The 19,481-nt window shown below is 41.5% G+C and overlaps 1 protein-coding gene across 1 annotated transcript in view; it reads right to left on the bottom strand.

Moving 5' to 3' along the window:
- Positions 1 to 4,400: 4,400 nt before the first annotated feature.
- Positions 4,401 to 19,481, bottom strand: part of LOC126188735 (peptidoglycan recognition protein 1-like) — a 127,508-nt gene continuing 112,427 nt past the window's right edge. Inside the window, exon 3 of the mRNA XM_049930343.1 lies at positions 4,401 to 7,279. Coding sequence (XP_049786300.1) covers positions 6,702 to 7,279 — 578 coding nt within the window. The 3' untranslated portion in view covers positions 4,401 to 6,701. The remainder of the gene's footprint in view (positions 7,280 to 19,481) is intronic.

Here is a 19,481-nt window from a genome sequence, read left to right as displayed (position 1 = left end):
GGGGTTCAAAGTCATGCTGCTGTAAGATGCTTCACTATTTTGTTATTAGTCTTTAAATTTTCTAGAAAATCACCAGTTCGCCTACGCACTGTGTTAATACACGCGACTCACATTCCGAAAGACAGCAGTTCAAATCTGTATTCGGTCATCAGATTTAGATTTTCCGTCCTCTCCCTTAACCACATAAGCGCCCCTTGTAAAAGGTCAAAGCCGAACTCATTCCCAGTTCTTCCCCAATTTGAGGTTCGTGCTTCGTTTCTAACGACCTCATCAGCAACAAAACTATCTCTAAGCTTCCTTCCTTTTAGTTTTACTTTTTTGTTTAATCAACTTCATTGAGTAACTGGTTATACCATTTGCGGTTCAGCTTGATAAATGGTATGTGGTAAGTTCCTATGGGACCGAACTACTGAAGTCATCGGTCCCTACTTGATCTAACTTAAACTAACTTACGCTAAGGACAACACACACACCCATGCCCGAGGGCGGACTCGAACCTCCGACGGGGTAGGCCGCGCGAACAGTGGCAAGGTGCCCAAAGGCAAGAGCACGTCTTGCGGCAATGGTCTGGGTATTGGTGTGGTCACAGCCGCCTACCATAAAGGTCATACACATGGGCGGGTTTCGTGTGTTGACAGCGTGTAGTGGTTTGCCGAGGGAAGTGGTGGCGAGCCGCTACGTCTTTGAGGCAACTACGTGCAGGCCCAGTTGTCAGAAATTTACGTGTCAAGCCAAGTGGTGCGTATGCCATATGCAACGTTCACGGCATTGCAGCAATATTTGAAATGATTGAAATCAGAGATGTAACGAATAAAATGGAAGGAAAAAGAAAGGAATTTAATTGTCCCATTTCTTATGACGAGGTTCATTCAATAAATAATGAAACTCTTTTTTTTTTTAAACGACCAGTTTCGGTTAAAAAAATGCGGAATTTGTAGTGGGATATCGCAGATTATTCCCGCTTCAGCCTCACTAGTTTCATGAAGTTCCGATAGGCGGCTGGGCTATACATAGCCCTCAAAATGGCGTCTGTAACGGAGGTGCGTTCCAAGCAGAGAGCTGTCACTAATTTTCTTTTCGCAGAAAACCAGAGCATTGCAGGTATAGGCGCTTTCAGAAAATCTATGGAGATCAGGCAATGAACAAAAGCACGGTGAGTCGCTGGGCGAAGCATCTGTCATCATCGCAACAAGGTGCCGTGAAACTGTCGGATCTCCCACGTGCCAACCGGCCGAAGACATCTGTGACTCCTGCAATGCTGGAACGTTCGGACACTCTCACGAATGAAAGATGCACCTTGCAGGAAGCAACCCGTGGATGATGGGTAGGTTATTGATGGCGCAAGACGTTGGCTTCGACGTCGACCCCTGGAGTGGTACCGTGCACCCACACAGGCCCTCCCAATAAGGTGTTGTAAGGCCATCGCATTCAACAGAGATTATGTTGAAAAACAGGGTTTTGTAGCCAAAAGAATATAGAATAATATGGCGTATTGGAATCTTCAATAAAACCAACCTGCTTTAAGAAAAAAATTGTTGCATTATTTATTGCACGCCCCTCGTATAATTATTTTACCTGATACTTATAAGGCGTAGTGTGAATGTCCAGTATGAATTATACATTTAATTAATTACAATACTTCAGAAAGCAAAGCATCAGACTGTTGTGACAAGCACGTAGACTTCCTTCTAAATTCATGTTTTTCCTGAAAATGTGCCTGATGAGGATAGCAACATGAACCATTTAAAAATAAATCTGCTCCTTTATAATTTAGAAAAATCAGTTTTTGTGCTCATGTATTAAACGATGTACATTAAATTGTACAAGAAACAAAGGTAACTGCATATTGTAACACAACGGAGGTGAAGACTACAATAAGAACTCTACACAAAAAATGGACTCATTATCTTCAAACATAAAACTGACAGGTAAATCTGGAAAAATTAATAACACAAATCTCTTACAGTTCATTGTTGCTGGAAAGAATGGAGAATACGTGTTCAGTGCTTTTTTTATATAAAACTTATATGTACAGACATGTATAGACATTATCACAGAACAACACAATACAAAACAAGCATATTTTTATGTCATTTTAAAATGGATATTATAATTAAACGAACACAGAACAAGAAATCATAAACAGTTTAACATTCTGAAACACCTAGCAGTGATTAATGGACACATAATGTTAGTTGTTACAAATTTGTGTACAAAATTCGAAAACGGGGAAATTGAGCAATCAAGTAGCATTCGTTGTTTAATGGAGAACAACAATAAGAAAAAAAACACGACTATGGCATGGAATGGACATGATTCTGCCAAAATTGATAGTTGCTCGTTTAAGACTAACATAGAAAAATATCAGATCTTAAATGAAAAATACGTTAGAATTGTAATACAAATTACACATAGTGAATATGACAAACAACAGTAATATTATTTAAAAATTACATATAAGTGCAGACACATGCTAGCAGGGCAGTATTTCATTACATACACCAGGCAAAATTTCAAAAATTTTATACGGCTAATAAGTGCCACTACAACTACAACTTGGAAAGAACATTAGTAATACGAAAAGGTAAACTCATATAGTAATATAAAATCAATGTAATAAACTTAAACGCAATGCATTTTAATATTTATGAGAAGTTACTGAGGTGATTGAAATGTTTAAAGTGAAAAGTTAGTTTGTTATGGGTGACGGGCCATCGGCTGAGAATTCCTCTAGGGTCGCCAACTCACGTTGCATGCATACAACAACCCCAAGAATCAGGGATGAAGTTAACGCAAGAGGATGAGGGGTCTGGTGACGTCTTACCATAACCACTCAATTACAAAATATTCTTTTCTCTCATCAGTCGCTTATTTTTTCATCTCAACTCCCATAGTAATTAATTATAACAGTTGTGACATAATGCTGTCATATGATCCCATATCACAAACATCATGTTGGAAGAAACATTTTATCACTGTGATGTGGTCTTTACATAATACTGTTTACAGTCTCTTCCTTCTTGTTATTCAGATCTGCACTTGATAATGTAATTTAAATTACAAAACCGATCATGCCTTTTACATGGGATGATCAACAACAACTGCAGAGCTTTTTATTCAAGATCCACGTGAAAAGTCTTGTACGCGAGACATCTCCTTACACAAATGCTCACTGAGTGTAGTACTGCTTGAGTAACATGAAGATGCCGGCCCGGTTAGACGTGCAGTCTAGCGCACTGCTTTCCGGGTGGGAAAGCGCACTGGTCCCCGGCACGAATCTGTCCGGCGGATTGGTGTCGAGGTCCGGTCTGCCGTAGAGATGGGGGATCCACTCTTGAACTAATTCATAGAGTTGAATATTTCAAAGGACTGAACAATCAGTGATTCAGAAAAAAAGAACGGTAGCTCCAAACGTTTCCCACGGCAGAGAGAGAGAGAGAGAGAGAGAGAGAGAGAGACGGAGCATATCAGCAGCGCCTCAGCTGGTCAGAGCACAGTGCACGCCACACAACACAGCCAGCGCCGGCCTCTGCCCTGCTTCTACCTTGGCTGCCTGCATTGTGCAGTGCTCCATTGGATTTTGTGTTTCACATATGCCGTGCCGTCTCTGTGCGTCGTCTGCCGCGTGCAGTGTCGCACTCTGTCGGCGATCGTTTCAGTCGCACGTCCTGCCCTCTGGGTAGCTGATGCGAGCAACAGGACAGAGAGCCACCTAGCAGATAACATAGGAACTACTTGCAACAACCTGCTCGCAAGGGAACGGACGATTTGTCTCGGAGCGGGTGAGTTCACCGCTCCCCCCCACCCTCGGAACTCGCCCGTTCAACGCTCACCCCACCGTCTCGACTCTAGCCAGAGCGTTGAGCAAAGCGACTCAGGTGTCACTCTGGTCGCTGCGGTCTCAGCTCACGCAGTAATACAGCTCGCGGCTCGACCTACTCGACTCAGCGCTTCTGCATCGGAGTTCGTCCCTACTGGATATTGTTCTTCGTAGTAATACCGCTATGTATATTACATTATTATGTTATGTATACATCAATTGTTTTTATTTTATTTTTATTTGTTTAAACTGATTAGATTAGGTTCCTGATGACTCCTCTTACTATAGGATTTTTATTATGGACACTCGAATTTACGCTTTAATTACGAGCTAACCGATAAATGTATCGCAAAACGTGATACACCAATATTTTCCTTGTTTTATTCTGCGTAAGGCTATATGCAGCACTTTCGTTTTACAGTCAAATTTATATTTTGCGATTTTAGGCGTCTTCGGAAGGAAACGTTCACTTTAAAAATATATGGCTTGCGATGTATTTGTATGAGGTTAATGAAATTTTAATACATTATAGCCAAATATATTGTTAATGTAAATCTCAAGTTACGAAATTTTCCGATCACCCAAAAAACCACGATACTGCAAAATAAATCAATAAAAAAAAACTTTGTCATATCGTGGAAATTTCAATAAACAATACAAAATTCTTACTCATTATCTGTGTTCAAGATCAAAATACAGGTATAGCACTGGAATAAACCAAGTTTAAAGGGCAATGTGCCTTCCATTTATTTTCTACTGTAAATGAGTGGTGAGTCATGAAAAAGAGCTAATTCATTTCAGGGAGTGAACAGTTCTGATCCAATCTCTGAAAAGAACAGTTTTGCCCATCTGTAGTCTGCCGGCCAGTCTTTGAATGGTTTTTAGGCGGTTTTCCATCTGCCTCAGCGAATGCAGCCTGGTTCCCCTTATTCCACCTCAGTTACCCTGTGTCCATGTACACGTACACCGTCATTACCACGCAAACATTGGGGTTACACTCGTCGGGTGTGAGACATTCGCGAGGGGGGGAGGGGTCCACTGGGGGCCGAACCGCGCAATAGCCCTCGGTTCGGCGCACAATAACCCTGGGTTCGGTGTGGGGTGGCGGAGGGGTGAGTGGACTGCTGTAGCCTGTTGTGGGGTTGTGTACCACTGAGGCTACGGCGAGGACGAAACCTCTCCATCGTTTCTAGGTGCCCATTTTTATACAATACAATACAACACGAAGATGCTGAATCGAAACGAAAGAGCTGTGTAAGGAAAAGTTATGGCTGCATAAAAGTTATGAGGTACCACTTCGAACAATTGTGAATTTCGCATTTTGTATAAATTTTAGACACAAATGTAGTGTGGAAATGTTTCTACGCGGATTTTTTCGTCAGAAAGACCAGAGTAACAATAAACGTGAAATTTTCTCATTTTCAGCTTGGTCGATTTTGTCGCAGTGTCTCAGTTTTGTAGACCTGCCTTTCTTCTTCGTTTCTGGAAGTTAGTTCCATCATCATAGAAACGCCCTGTGTTGCGTAACTGATCAAGTTGCCGTATTATTTTGTGTCTGTTTATTTAACGAGGACTGATTTCACTTTTTTATATAAATATCACAGATTAAATATTAGAGATTCAATCCATTCGTGAATAACCAAAATTGAAATCTTTGTTTTGCAAATGACATAATGATCCCTTTGACTGTATAATTATTTATCTGAACAACTAGCTATTGAAATTTCGGCCGTATGGCCATTATCAAATTGAAGTAATTGTGCTTTAGGGCAGGTCACTAACAAAAAATCGTGCAACATACGTGCATGTCGTCTTATTCTCGTGTTTTTTATTCAATTGTAACAATGAATCTATATTAGACGAGTGCAAAGCTACTTGGTATATCGTGAAAATAGCATTAATCACACATACTTTTATCGTTGTTAACATCTTTTAGATATAAAAGTCAAATGTAGGAGCAGCCTTGGAGTTAAAGATACAACAGACGAATGTGACGACGACATGCATGCATGTCAGATGATTTTTAGGTTCTGACATGAGCTGAAGCACAACTATTTCCTCCTAATAATTGTCACGCGACAGAAATTTCAATGGTGAGTTGTTCAGACGACAAATTCCGCAATTAACAGTGACCATGCGCCTTTTACAAAATTTTACACGACTAGGAACACTACCTTCGAGACGTTACATTCGTGTATCATTTAATATTTAACCGTTTCACGATGGCGACAAATGTCCGGTGTGACGTCACATGTGGTTCGGAATCGTCCATCCGAGCGAGCTCCGCTGCAGGATGGAAATGTGACAGACAACAGGCACGAGGCTATACGCGACGAAACAAATTACGTATTTCCCATCCTTCTTTTGGATCCGCAATTTAGAGCGGTACTGGCTACGTAAGAAGTACCTATTTATGTTGAGTGTTAGGTTTTAACTTGCAGATTACTGGAACTTATAATTACTTTTAATATGCAATATAATATTAATTTTGACTAACAAATGCGTGTACATGTTACTTAATTTCGTTCCAGTAAGGTCACACTATTTCGTTTCACTATTAACCGACAGTTTAGATACACAAGAAGATACTTTAAATAAATATGACCGAAAAATAGATCGTCAGAAAATGAAGTTTTAAAAGAAGGAAGAAACTGAGACTTTGACAGGCTGTGTTACATTTAATAAATACCTCTTCATAAATACTGAATAGCCTAAAATATTTGTTTCACTCACAGTGAGGGCAAACTTCCACTGGTCTCTCAAATGATGGTTCTTGTAGCGAGGTCAGCCTGATGTTGGTTCGTCGTATGGCCTAGTGCCTAAAAAACTAATGGGTCAACAATATCGTTGAAGAGTGATGCGCTCCAGATCTGCTGAAAGTTTACACGTCAATTTCGTCGTTCTCTTCGTAGATACACTGGACACCCACGTTGCAATCATACAGGCACCGGTGTGGCCACGTATCGATGACTTGCAGTACGTTATTTCCGGGGCTAAGTGAAGCGTGCACCTGGTTTTGCGCCACCAACCGGTAGTTCGGGTCCAATTTGCCCAAGCTCTGTCCCAGGTCCAGCAGCTGTAGTAGCGTCTGCATCATCGTTGTCGTCACGTTGTCCGTCCTAAAGTCACCCATCAGAGTCACACCAAGGTTGCAACGCTTCGCCCAGGATAGGTAGTTATTGGTGGTGTCCCAGCCACGGCCCTCATAGACGTTGCCCTCCACGTCTATGAGAAAGTTGTACGTAATGTCCGGCTGCAACCACTTCGCACGGTGTTCATCGCGGTAGATGCGCAACAGGACGAAGCACTGGTCTTTGCCCCTACAAACCCTATCCGCGGTGTGCCCAATGATCACATACGGCGTGGGGTGTCTCAGCGTTCTCCGATAATCTGGCGGCACGGAACTCCACTCTGACCTGCGTATAATTGGTCGCCCATCCGGCAGAACAAATTCTGCATCTGCAACAGAAAAAAAGTCCTCTTTCTTGCCTTACAACTGTCTTTTCTAAAAGTTGTATCTCTAAATCAGTAACTGAGTGAGCTGCTGTGTGATGGGACTCTAAATTTTATTTCATTCACTCCGATTAGCCAAAACATTACCACCACTGCCGGCCGTGAGACTGAAAGTCTGCTGACGGCCTTGTGGGCGAGTGACGCAGTAGAGAAAGTACAAGGTGGGTCAAAAATGACTTTGCAACTCTGAAATGATACAGAAATTTATTGAGATTCTTACAGAATTGGTAGGTATGTCATTTGGCAGCAAATAACCTCAACTTTGATTCACGTAGTGCATCAGTGTCCATTTCTGCCACCAGGAGCGCCAGCGTAGTGCACAGATAAAATGGCTACTTTCACTGGTGCAGAGTGTGTTCGCTGTGTGTTTTTGTTTCACGAAGCGAACACAGCAACAACTGTTCAGAGTAAATTTCGCTTCGAATATCCTAAAGAAAACTTTGTTGAGACCGTTTGTTGCAAAAGTTATTCCCGATATGCTGCTAAGAGCGTGGGAAGAAATTTATTTCCAGTATGATGTTTGTCGCATCACAAATGGTAATCACATCGAACCAAAACGACATCTGACATGTGTGTGTGAATCTTGAGGTTGTTTGTTACAAAATGACACATTTACCGACTCTGTTAGTTACCTCAATAAAGTTCTACATCATTCCAAAGCTGTAAAGTCCTTTTTGAACCACTATGTATAAGAAGCAGTCAAATGAGAACGAGACAGATGCGAAAAAAGTAAGCAAACGGTTTATTATTTCAAAAGTAATCGCCATAAATGTCAATACATTTATCCCACTGTGAGACAAGACAATGCCTTCATGGAAAAATGTTTGTGATTGCCTACGAAATCATAGTTGTACCCAGGCGACCACCTCTTCGTCTGAAGCAAACTGGCGGTCACAAATGTCTTCCTTCAGGGCTCTAAAAATATGGACATCGCACGGGGAGACACCGGTACTGTATGGATGTTGTCTAAGGGCTTCCCAGCGAAACTTTTGCAGTGCAGTCGAAACAACAGGCACACCACCTCTGGCAAAGTCACGATGCATTTTTCTTTGACTGCAAGGGCCCGCTGCGCATTTACTTCCTGCAACACGGCGCCAGAATTAATGCACAGCCGTACGTGGACACTTGACAAAAATTGAAGTGCACCATGAAGTCCAAATACCTATGAATGTTGAGGGACGGCACCATTCTGTTGCAGAATAATATCCGCCCACATGTTGTCAAAGTTGTTTCGACTGGGAAGCTTTTACACATACTCCGTACAGTCCCGATGTCTCCCCATGCGATTTCCATATTTTTGGAGCGCTGAAGAAAGACATTCGTGGCTATTGATTTGCTTCGGACGAAGATGCGCACGCCTGCGTAAAATCAAGGTTCAATGGTTTCAAATGGCTCTGAGCACTATGGGACTTAACGTCTGAGGTCATCAGTCCCCTAGAGCTCAGTACTACTTAAACCTAACTAACCTAAGGACATCACACACATCTATACCCGAGGCAGGATTCGAACCTGCGACTGAAGCGCCTAGAACCGCTCGGCCACACCGGCCGGCGGTAAAATCATTGTTCCGTAGTGTAATGAAATATCACATTTTAACCGAAATGTTCATTTCCTACAAATTTTGGCATGACTTGGTTTAATTTTCTTACTTAAATTACATAGTTCTCATCTTTAGATAATTCTGAACATGTTTGATGCCAAAAAACTATTTTTCTGATAATATGTTTGTATTACTTATATCAATCCATCATATAATATCAGTCTTCTACTACGAAAATCAGTAATAGCAATTGCCAACTTAAACAATCTGAAAACAAATTTATAGTTAATACAACATAGTTGTGCTTCAGTTTTCATGTAAACAATATTTCTATCTTCATTTACAATTTTTCTAATTTTCCGATCGATAATGAAATCGATTTAAAAAAATAACACGATGCTACTATTTTTCATATTGTCAAAATCAGCAAACGTTATTATTAGCAATTAAGGCTACAAGGCAGAAGAATCAGCAGTGATTGACGCAGTGAGGTTCCAGAAGGCAATGTCAACTTCTGTATTAAAGACAGGACATCTGGCCTGTAACTGAAATAATGTCATGAAGATCTCTCCACTGGCAAAAGATTCCCAAACATTCCCCCATTCGGATCTCAGGGAGGCGACTGGCAAGGGGGAAGTGACCATGAGAAAAAGATTGAATAACCAACGAAATAATAACTTTCTACTAGTCATGGCATGTGATGTCAGACGTTTGAACGTGATAGAGAAGCTAGAAAATCTGAAAAGGGAAATGCTAAGGCTCAATCTAGATATAGTGGATGTCAGTGAAATGAAGTGGAAAGAAGACAAGAATTTCTTGTCAGATGAGTACAGGGTAATATTAACAGCAGCAGAAAATGGTATAACAGGAGTAGGATTCGTTATGAATAGGAAGGTAGAGCAGAGACTGAGTTACTTTCAACAGTACAGTGGTAGGGTTGTTCTCATCAGAATCGACAGCAAACCAACACCAACAACGTAAGTTCGAGTATAGACGCCGATGTCGCAAGCTGAAGATGACTAGATGAGCAAAGTGTATGAGAGTATTGAACAGATAAGTCAGTACGCAAAGGGAGATGGAAAAACTAATAGTCATGGGAGACTGATATGTGGTTGTAGGGGAAGGAGTAGAAGAAAGGATTACGGAAGAATATCGGCTTGGTACTGGGAATGAGGGAGGAGAAAGATTAATTGAGTTCTGCAATAAATTTCAACGAATAATAGCGAATACTCTGGTAAAAAATCACGAGCAGGTATTCTTGGAAGGGGCCAAGAGATACGGGAAGATTTCACTTGGCTAACATCAAGGTCAACGGTGCATCAACCGGAGGAGGGCGGGGTGGGGGGTGGGATAGGCAGTCCCCCCCCCCCCCCCCACCCAAACTCGGGTTTCTGGCCTCCTCCTCCAAATTCAGTAGGCGTTTTATTTGATCTGCCATCAAGAAGTATGGGAACATTATTTTTGTTGGCAGCGATTTTTGCTTTTGCCGGCAGCATTTTACAACACCCTCAAAGTGGTCGGCACGAAAATAGGGCTTCAAGTTATCTCGCCGTCTTATAGCATTGCGTTTTTTTTATAGTGATAATTTCAAATGTTTGTAAAAATTCAAAAAAATATTGGGCAAATCTATTTTTAAACTAGAATATGATGGAGTATTTTCCAAAAGAAAATTCTCACTAGCTGCTAGGGGAAAAAATGATAAATTACGTTACAAAAAATTTTGGAGGAAAATAATTTTTTACTTTAACCTGTGGTAGTAACAGAATCATTAACGTAATTGGAGGGAAAAAAAATATGAACATCCTCAAAGTTTACAGATGCATATGCTGCATCTTTTATTTCGGAAACATAAAAGTATTCTAAGATAAAAAATAAAATATTATTACTGCCTACAGGAAAATTAAAGAGACCTTTGGAGAGAAGAGAACCACTTGTATGAATATCAAGAGCTCAGATGGCAACCCAGTTCTAAGCAAAGAAGGGAAAGCAGAAAGGTGGAAGGAGTATATAGAGGGTTTATACAAGGGCGATGTACTTGAGGACAATATTATGGAAATGGAAGAGGATGTAGATGAAGATGAAATGGGAGATAAGATACTGCGTGAAGAGTTTGACAGAGCACTGAAAGACCTGAGTCGAAACAAGGCCCCGGGAGTAGACAACATTCCATTAGAACTACTGATGGCCTCAGGAGAGCCAGTCATGACAAAACTCTACCATCTGGTGAGCACGATGTATGAGACAGGCGAAATACCCTCAGACTTTAAGAAGAATATAATAATTCCAATCCCAAAGAAAGCAGGTGTTGACAGATGTGAAAATTACCGAACTATCAGTTTAATAAGTCACAGCTGCAAAATACTAACGCGAATTCTTTACAGACGAATGGAAAAACTGGTAGAAGCCGACCTCGGGGAAGATCAGTTTGGATTCCGTAGAAATGTTGGAACACGTGAGGCAATACTGACCTTACGACTTATCTTGGAAGAAAGATTGAGAAAAGGCAAACCTACGTTTCTAGCATTTGTAGACTTAGAGAAAGCTTTTGACAATGTTGACTGGAATACTCTCTTTCAAATTCTGAAGGTGGCAGGGGTAAAATACAGGGAGCGAAAGGCTATTTACAATTTGTACAGAAACCAGATGGCAGTTATAAGAGTCGAGGGGCATGAAAGGGAAGCAGTGGTTGGGAAAGGAGTAAGACAGGGTTGTAGCCTCTCCCCAATGTTATTCAATCTGTATATTGAGCAAGCAGTAAAGGAAACAAAAGAAAAATTCGGAGTAGGTATTAAAATTCATGGAGAAGAAGTAAAAACTTTGAGGTTCGCCGATGACATTGTAATTCTGTCAGAGACAGCAAAGGACTTGGAAGAGCAGTTGAACGGAATGGACAGTGTCTTGAAAGGAGGATATAAGATGAACATCAACAAAAGCAAAACGAGGATAATGGAATGTAGTCAAATTAAGTCGGGTGATGCTGAGAGAATTAGATTAGGAAATGAGACACTTAAAGTAGTAAAGGAGTTTTGCTATTTAGGGAGTAAAATAACCGATGATGGTCGAAGTAGAGAGGATATAAAATGTAGACTGGCAATGGCAAGGAAAGCGTTTCTCAAGAAGAGAAATTTGTTAACATCGAATATAGATTTAGGTGTCAGGAAGTCGTTTCTGAAAGTATTTGTATGGAGTGTAGCCATGTATGGAAGTGAGACATGGACGATAACTAGTTTGGATAAGAAGAGAATAGAAGCTTTCGAAATGTGGTGCTACAGAAGAATGCTGAAGATAAGGTGGGTATATCACGTAACTAATGAGGAGGTATTGAATAGGATTGGGGAGAAGAGAAGTTTGTGGCCCAACTTGACTAGAAGAAGGGATCGGTTGGTAGGACATGTTCTGAGGCATCGAGGGATCACAAATTTAGCATTGGAGGGCAGCGTGGAGGGTAAAAATCGTAGAGGGAGACCAAGAGATCAATACACTAAGCAGATTCAGAAGGATGTAGGTTGCAGTAGGTACTGGGAGATGAAGAAGCTTGCACAGGATAGAGTAGCATGGAGAGCTGCATCAAACCAGTCTCAGGACTGAAGACCACAACAACAACAAGAGGAGTGAAGCTGTGCCGACTGCGTAGCGAAAAATGCTGATGAATTTTCGTTCTGTAGGACTGCAGACAAACTACCCCAAATTATTTTTGGTAACATTTCCGACATCATTATTCTATCGTATCATGTACAGAGGCAAATAACTTCCGCGATATTCCGCGCGCAGCAGAGCGCGAGTCGTAGGCCGTCCGCCAAGAGTTTTGTTCGGACGGTTCTCTTTACTATGACCGAAAATAATATTCCCTACTTCCTGAAAATATTTTACTGGCTGCTAATACACTACTGGCCATTAAAATTGCTACACCGCGAAGGTGACGTGCTAAAGACGCGAAATTTAACCGATAGGAAGAAGACGCTGTGATATGCAAATGATTAGCTTTTCAGAGCATTCGCACAAGGTTGGCGCCGGTGGTGACACCTACAACGTGCTGACATGAGGATAGTTTCCAACCGATTTCTCATACACAAACAGCAGTTGACCGGCGTTGCCTGGTAAAACGTTTTTGTGATGCCTCGTGTAAGGCGAAATACGTACCATCACGTTTCCGACTTTGATAAAGGTCAGATTGTAGCCTATCGCGATTGCGGTTTATCGTATCACGACATTACTGCTCGCGTTGGTCGAGATCCAATGACTGTTAGCAGAATATGGAATCGGTGGGTTCAGGAGGGTAATACGTTACGCCGTGCTGGATCCCAACAGGCTCGTATCACTAGCAGTCGAGATGACAGGCATCTTATCCGCATGGCTGTAACGGATCGTGCTGCCACGTCTCGATTCCTGAGTCAACAGATGGGGACGTTTGCAAGACAACATCCATCTGCACGAACAGTTGGACGACGTTTGCAGCAGCATGGACTATCAGCTAGGAGACCATGGCTGCGGTTACCCTTGACGCTGCATCACAGACAGCAGCGCCTGCGATGGTGTACTCAACGACGAACCTGGGTGCACGAATGGCAAAACGTCATTTTTTGGATGAATCCAGGTCCTGTTTACAGCATCATGATGGTCGCATCCGTGTTTGACGACATCGCTGTGAACGCACATTGGAAGCGTGTATTCGTCATCGCCATACTGGCGTATCACCCGGCGTGATGGTATGAGGTGCCATTGGTTACACGTCTCGGTCACCTCTTGTTCGCATTGGCGGTGCGTTGAACAGTGGACTTTACATTTCAGATGTGTTACGACCCGTGCCTCTACTCTTCATTCGATCCCTGTTAACCCTACATTTCAGCAGGATAATGCACGACCGCATGTTGCAGGTCCTGCACGGGCCTTTCTGGATATAGAAATGTTCGACAGCTGCCCTGGCCAGCACATTCTCCAGATCTCTCACCAACTGAAAACGTCTGGTCAATGGTGGCCGAGCAACTGGCTCGTCACAATACGCCAGTCACTACTCTTGATGAACTGTGGTATCGTGTTGAAGCTGCATAGGCAGCTGTACCTGTACACGCCATCCAAGCTCTGTTTGACTCAATGCCCAGGCGTATCAAGGTTGTTATTACGTCCAGAGGTGGTTTTTCTTTGTACTGATTTCTCAGGATCTATGCACCCAAATTGCGTGAAAATGTAATCACATGTCAGTTCTAGTATAACATATTTTTCCAATGAATACCCGTTTATCATCTGCATTTCATCTTGGTGTAGCAGTTTTAATGGCCAGTAGTGTACATATCCTTCGTCATTGTGTCCATCACTCAAAACGCCAATATACGCTAAGCAAAAGTAATTGTAGTTATTTTGAAGCCAATATTTTCACTGAAGTCGAGCAAAATATTTTTTCGAAAGGTTTTGTGAAACCCAAGTTTTATCTAAATTTGCTATAAGCATATTATTCTCAGCACGCAATACGTGCTTGGTACACAAAAACCACGTTCTTACTACTGCAATTTCCCTGTCTTGTGTTACAAATTTCGTCTATCATTACAATTTCTGAATTAAAAACCAAGTGGGCGGAGGAGGCAGTACATTGAAGTGACTGGCCAGAATAATCAATTTTATCATGGACATTACCCTGTATTTCTCTATCCACCGGATACTATCCTCTGTCATACTGAAGTAATACAATTCAACATTCTAGCTTTTTGTGAAAGTCGTCAAATATCATAGATTTCTATGCTCTTCTCGGAGAATCAGAATACGTGCTGGGACTGTTCTGATGTTACTGCACTGTTTATACATACAGTCGATACAGAAGCACCACAACGTTTTGTCATTTTATGAACTAAATTACCCTTATTACGAAATAGGCAGTAAATCCTTCTACGAAAAAAAGGAGTTAAATTTAGAATTTACAAGTAAACCGAATACAGTAAGATTATATCCGGTGTAAAGACATTCGATACAGGTTTTTATGAAAAAACTGTTGTGAATTAATGCAGAATTGGCAATCTTACTTCAATTAACAGTTACTGTCGAGTAAACTAATGGCCACCACTTGTGGTAAATTCACAGACGTCTACTGTAAGGGAAAAACATTCGCAGTATGTCCTCTATAACTGAAATGAATTGACAAACATTTAAATCAAGTCAACTTTTTACATACACCGCACTTACCTAAACTGAAGCATCTTCTGGCTCCGTGTCTTCAGATTCACTGTAGCTTGTTTTAGCCAGGTGTATCATCACAGATTCCACTATGGTGTCTTTTAAATCCTGGTTCAAGATATCAGTTTCTTGCAGTGCTTCTGCGTGTTTTAGACACCTCTCCCAGTCCTGCTAAGTAACGTTTTCGAGAGCTTCGTGTGTTAGCTTCTCGACATCAGCAACTTTGAAAGTAGTATTTTTTTCGCTACTTCTCGCTTTACTTGGGCCCATATCAATTTAATGGGATTATACTGGCAGTGATACGGTGGTAGACGTACCACTTGGTGTACCATTTCGTTTGCCAGTTGATCTAATTCGTAAGTCTTGTTGGCGCCTACGATTTCTCCCTTAGACAGGAGTTCAGCCTTCATTTCATCGACTGAAAATGAAACATTCTTTTTCTTTAATCACTCCATAATATCTGCCTTGCGCCAATTTGAACGTGGCAACTTTTCTATCTGGAGTGGTAGCTGGCGTTATTCATCACGATAATTGACCCTTCTTCCAGCGCAGACAACAGACGAATAAACCAATTCTTAAAAACTTCTACATTCATTTCTGAACGGTTATCGGGTTGGCAAGAACTTTTCCCACCAGCCTGGAACCGCGCTGCTGCTACGGTCGCAGGTTCGAATCGTGCCTCGGGCATGGAGGTGTGTGATGTCCTTAGGATAGTTAGGTTTAAGAAGTTCTAAGTCTAGGGGACTGATGACCTCAGATGTTAAGTCCCATAGTGCTCAGAGCCATTTGAACCATTTTTGAACCGGCCAACAGTGCCCAAACAGCAGTCGGTACGCCGAACCTGGTTCGCCGCTACGACATGTCCGCCGCACTCTACGAACAATCCATTATTTAAGTAAATAAAAAAAATAAGGAAAAAAACATGATGACCCAAAAATGAAGAGATGCAGTATTCTAACGCTCCCCTCTCTTATCTCACTTTATGACCACCATGACTTCACGCCGTAGCTACATCGCTATGGATTGTTGCTCTGGTAACGAACGTGAAACATGTATAGTGTAGCCAGTGGTGTTTCTCCAGTTTTCTATACAGAGATAAAGACACACACATTTGATTTTCAGTTTCGAGGCGATACGAATGACCCTTTGTGGTGAAAAGTATGTAATTATTTGCTATAAACCTCCTAACTCAAATCGATTGTTCCCAATAGTTTATTGAAGAACGTAAATGTAATTACTTTCCCACACTTCCCAGTGAGACTTTTATGGGAAGGAGGGGGGGGGGGGGAGCTATGGGGTACCCGAAAGTATTTGCAAAAAGATATCAGTTATTTTCGATACACTGGAAATGCTTTCGAGTTCAAGAGGGCACCAAATCTCAATGCAAAGCGATAAACAGTGCCTGGATCTACGTTGGAATACTAAGAAATCGCTTGACTATCCGTATCAGTGGCAAAAGGTCAGCCCTGAAGATCCTACCACTGCAACAGAGCAGTAGAGGTTCAGTCAACAAAGGTGTCGATAATCACTGTGTAATAATATAAGTTAAACTCGTACAGAAAGGCGCAAACTACTTACGTTATCATCGTAACGAGAACTAAGATGGGATAACTTGAAAATTGCAAAAAAACTAATATTTGACGCTTTCGCTTTAGCTAAGTGTAGTACTGCATGAAAATCCCTCCATAACCGTTTGGCACCTTGTCCTGAAATTAGGTATCATAACAATTATCATCCTTTTATTTCGCAGCAAGAGAAAGTCCACTTTTGTTGCAGGATCAGAAAAATGAGGCGCATGTTTCGAAACATACATAGCATTTGTCATGAAGTTTATAGTTCATGACACGCACTACATTCACATTTCACAAAAAAAATTTAATTAATTCGACTATTTACAAATATCCTCCATTTTTGTCTGCTAGGACTACATGATACATTCATGATTTGACACACGATACTTTGTTTAGGGGCAACATTTCCCATAGTTAACCCTGCGATAGTAGTTAAGCAATGCACTCAATCAGTCGTGGCAATTATTGGTTAGATAATATCTTTCATGCTAAAAACAGCTCTCAGTTTACTAAGGCCTTATAGATAATTTTATCGTGAAGTGTAATACGCACTGATTTATCACCACACTCATTATCTCGATTCGTTGTCTCTGGCTCACAGACGCGCTATTATTGTTGCGGACTGACTGTGGAAAACTTTCTCGCTCTCTGCAATACAAAAGCACCGAAGAGGAAAGCGAATTTTCATGCATTTGGGTCACTGCTTTACATAAATGCGGCAAAGCTATATCCTTTTCTGAAATTAGTTTGTTCGGAAAACGTTGTCCTATTTGCACTCAAAAATTAAGAAAATACTGTTTTTGGATTTTCGTGGAGTTTTTCTTTTCGCTATGCAACGTTTGTCAAGTGATTTCATTAAAAAAAGATATATTATAGCTGAACATTCGTGCTAGGCAGTGAAGTGACTACCTTTCCGTTATTAGTCAGAGTTTTTACTATGTTTAAAAATGGAATAAAATAACTCATTGAACGTAATTTGAAGAATTTGAAGAATGACCTCACTGGCTATTTCTCGTTTTGTGCATTTTAGTTCATGTATTGCAGCGTACCAACTGAAGCTAACGTACCAAAGTAATTTTTTTTATAGTGGTAGGAAAGCTCTATCTTTCCAGTGACGAGTAAATGGATTGTAGGTGTTGGTGTTACGCCGCACATGATAAATTTCTGCACGCCATGCAGTGTGCAGCGTGACAAGTCACTACCCATAAACGGTTCAATATAGTGAAACAAGGTTTTCAGCAAATAATAGTACGCAAAGAGATGAGTAGTTCTCTGTACGATAAATACTGAGATGTTTTTATCTGTCATAACTCGGAAGTGTATTAATACCATTCGTTAGCTTATGAAAGGAAAAGTACAGTGCTACATTGCAAGTCCATGTTGTCGCAAAAACAGCTGCAAGTAAAAATATACAGTCGCTGTGGGAAAGAACTTTTAACATACTGCGGATGCAGCTTCTTTCTTGCCTGTTATACAGCCACTGAGAAAAGCATACGTACACTGAAAACGAGATTTGAGTTTTCTATATTTCATACCAATTTCATCACAAATGTTACGTGTAACAGTACAAACATTGTTCAGTTTACTTAAATTGATTTAACAACTGAAAGTTGAATGTCAAATAAACACAAAAACACAGTGCCTTACACGGCAGTTCATCATCGAACAAATATGGTAGCGCACATTATCTTTACAGCTGAAAATATTTTATTTGCCGTGTGAGTTTCCTTCTAATAAACGATCAGTTGCAATAGATTTGGTATGAACTGTGCAAGTTTGTTTGTTATGACAGATGTTATTGTTTTTCCATTTACACTGCAGTATTGCTTTAAGGTCTGATTTGCACTCTCTTTTGTAATTCACTACATAGATGTTCAATAATGTTTACAGTGATTCCTTTTACTTGCGACACATACAATTACTGAGGTACAGCCTCCTTTTTAAATTTCAGTACCTAACTTTTCGTTCCATTTATATGTGTACATAGATCCATGGCTCATGAACGATATTTATATGTGATCATTACTATTTTGATATTTTATCTGTGGTGTTGCACAATGTCACAAAAATCTATCAAGGAATTTATTTTTAGGAGGTGGTAGTAGCACTAAAAAATCTCAGATCGTTTGTATTAGCATTACCCATGACAGTGGCCAGTCTCAGTAATTCTAGCCGAAGATACTTACAAGAAAGCACAAGCATTGACACGTAAGCTAAATATTTTATGGTCAACTATGAGTGTATCTTCTTATGCTTGTGGTATTATACACTCCTGGAAATGGAAAAAAGAACACATTGACACCGGTGTGTCAGACCCACCATACTTGCTCCGGACACTGCGAGAGGGCTGTACAAGCAATGATCACACGCACGGCACAGCGGACACACCAGGAACCGCGGTGTTGGCCGTCGAATGGCGCTAGCTGCGCAGCATTTATGCACCGCCGCCGTCAGTGTCAGCCAGTTTGCCGTGGCATACGGAGCTCCATCGCAGTCTTTAACACTGGTAGCATGCCGCGACAGTGTGGACGTGAACCGTATGTGCAGTTGACGGACTTTGAGCGAGGGCGTATAGTGGGCATGCGGGAGGCCGGGTGGACGTACCGCCGAATTGCTCAACACGTGGGGCGTGAGGTCTCCACAGTACATCGATGTTGTCGCCAGTGGTCGGCGGAAGGTGCACGTGCCCGTCGACCTGGGACCGGACCGCAGCGACGCACGGATGCACGCCAAGACCGTAGGATCCTACGCAGTGCCGTAGGGGACCGCACCGCCACTTCCCAGCAAATTAGGGACACTGTTGCTCCTGGGGTATCGGCGAGGACCATTCGCAACCGTCTCCATGAAGCTGGGCTACGGTCCCGCACACCGTTAG

Source organism: Schistocerca cancellata, chromosome 5 (assembly GCF_023864275.1).
Source record: "Schistocerca cancellata isolate TAMUIC-IGC-003103 chromosome 5, iqSchCanc2.1, whole genome shotgun sequence".
NCBI classification, from domain to species: Eukaryota; Metazoa; Arthropoda; class Insecta; order Orthoptera; family Acrididae; genus Schistocerca; species Schistocerca cancellata.
This window is presented reverse-complemented; position numbering and strand designations above follow the sequence as displayed.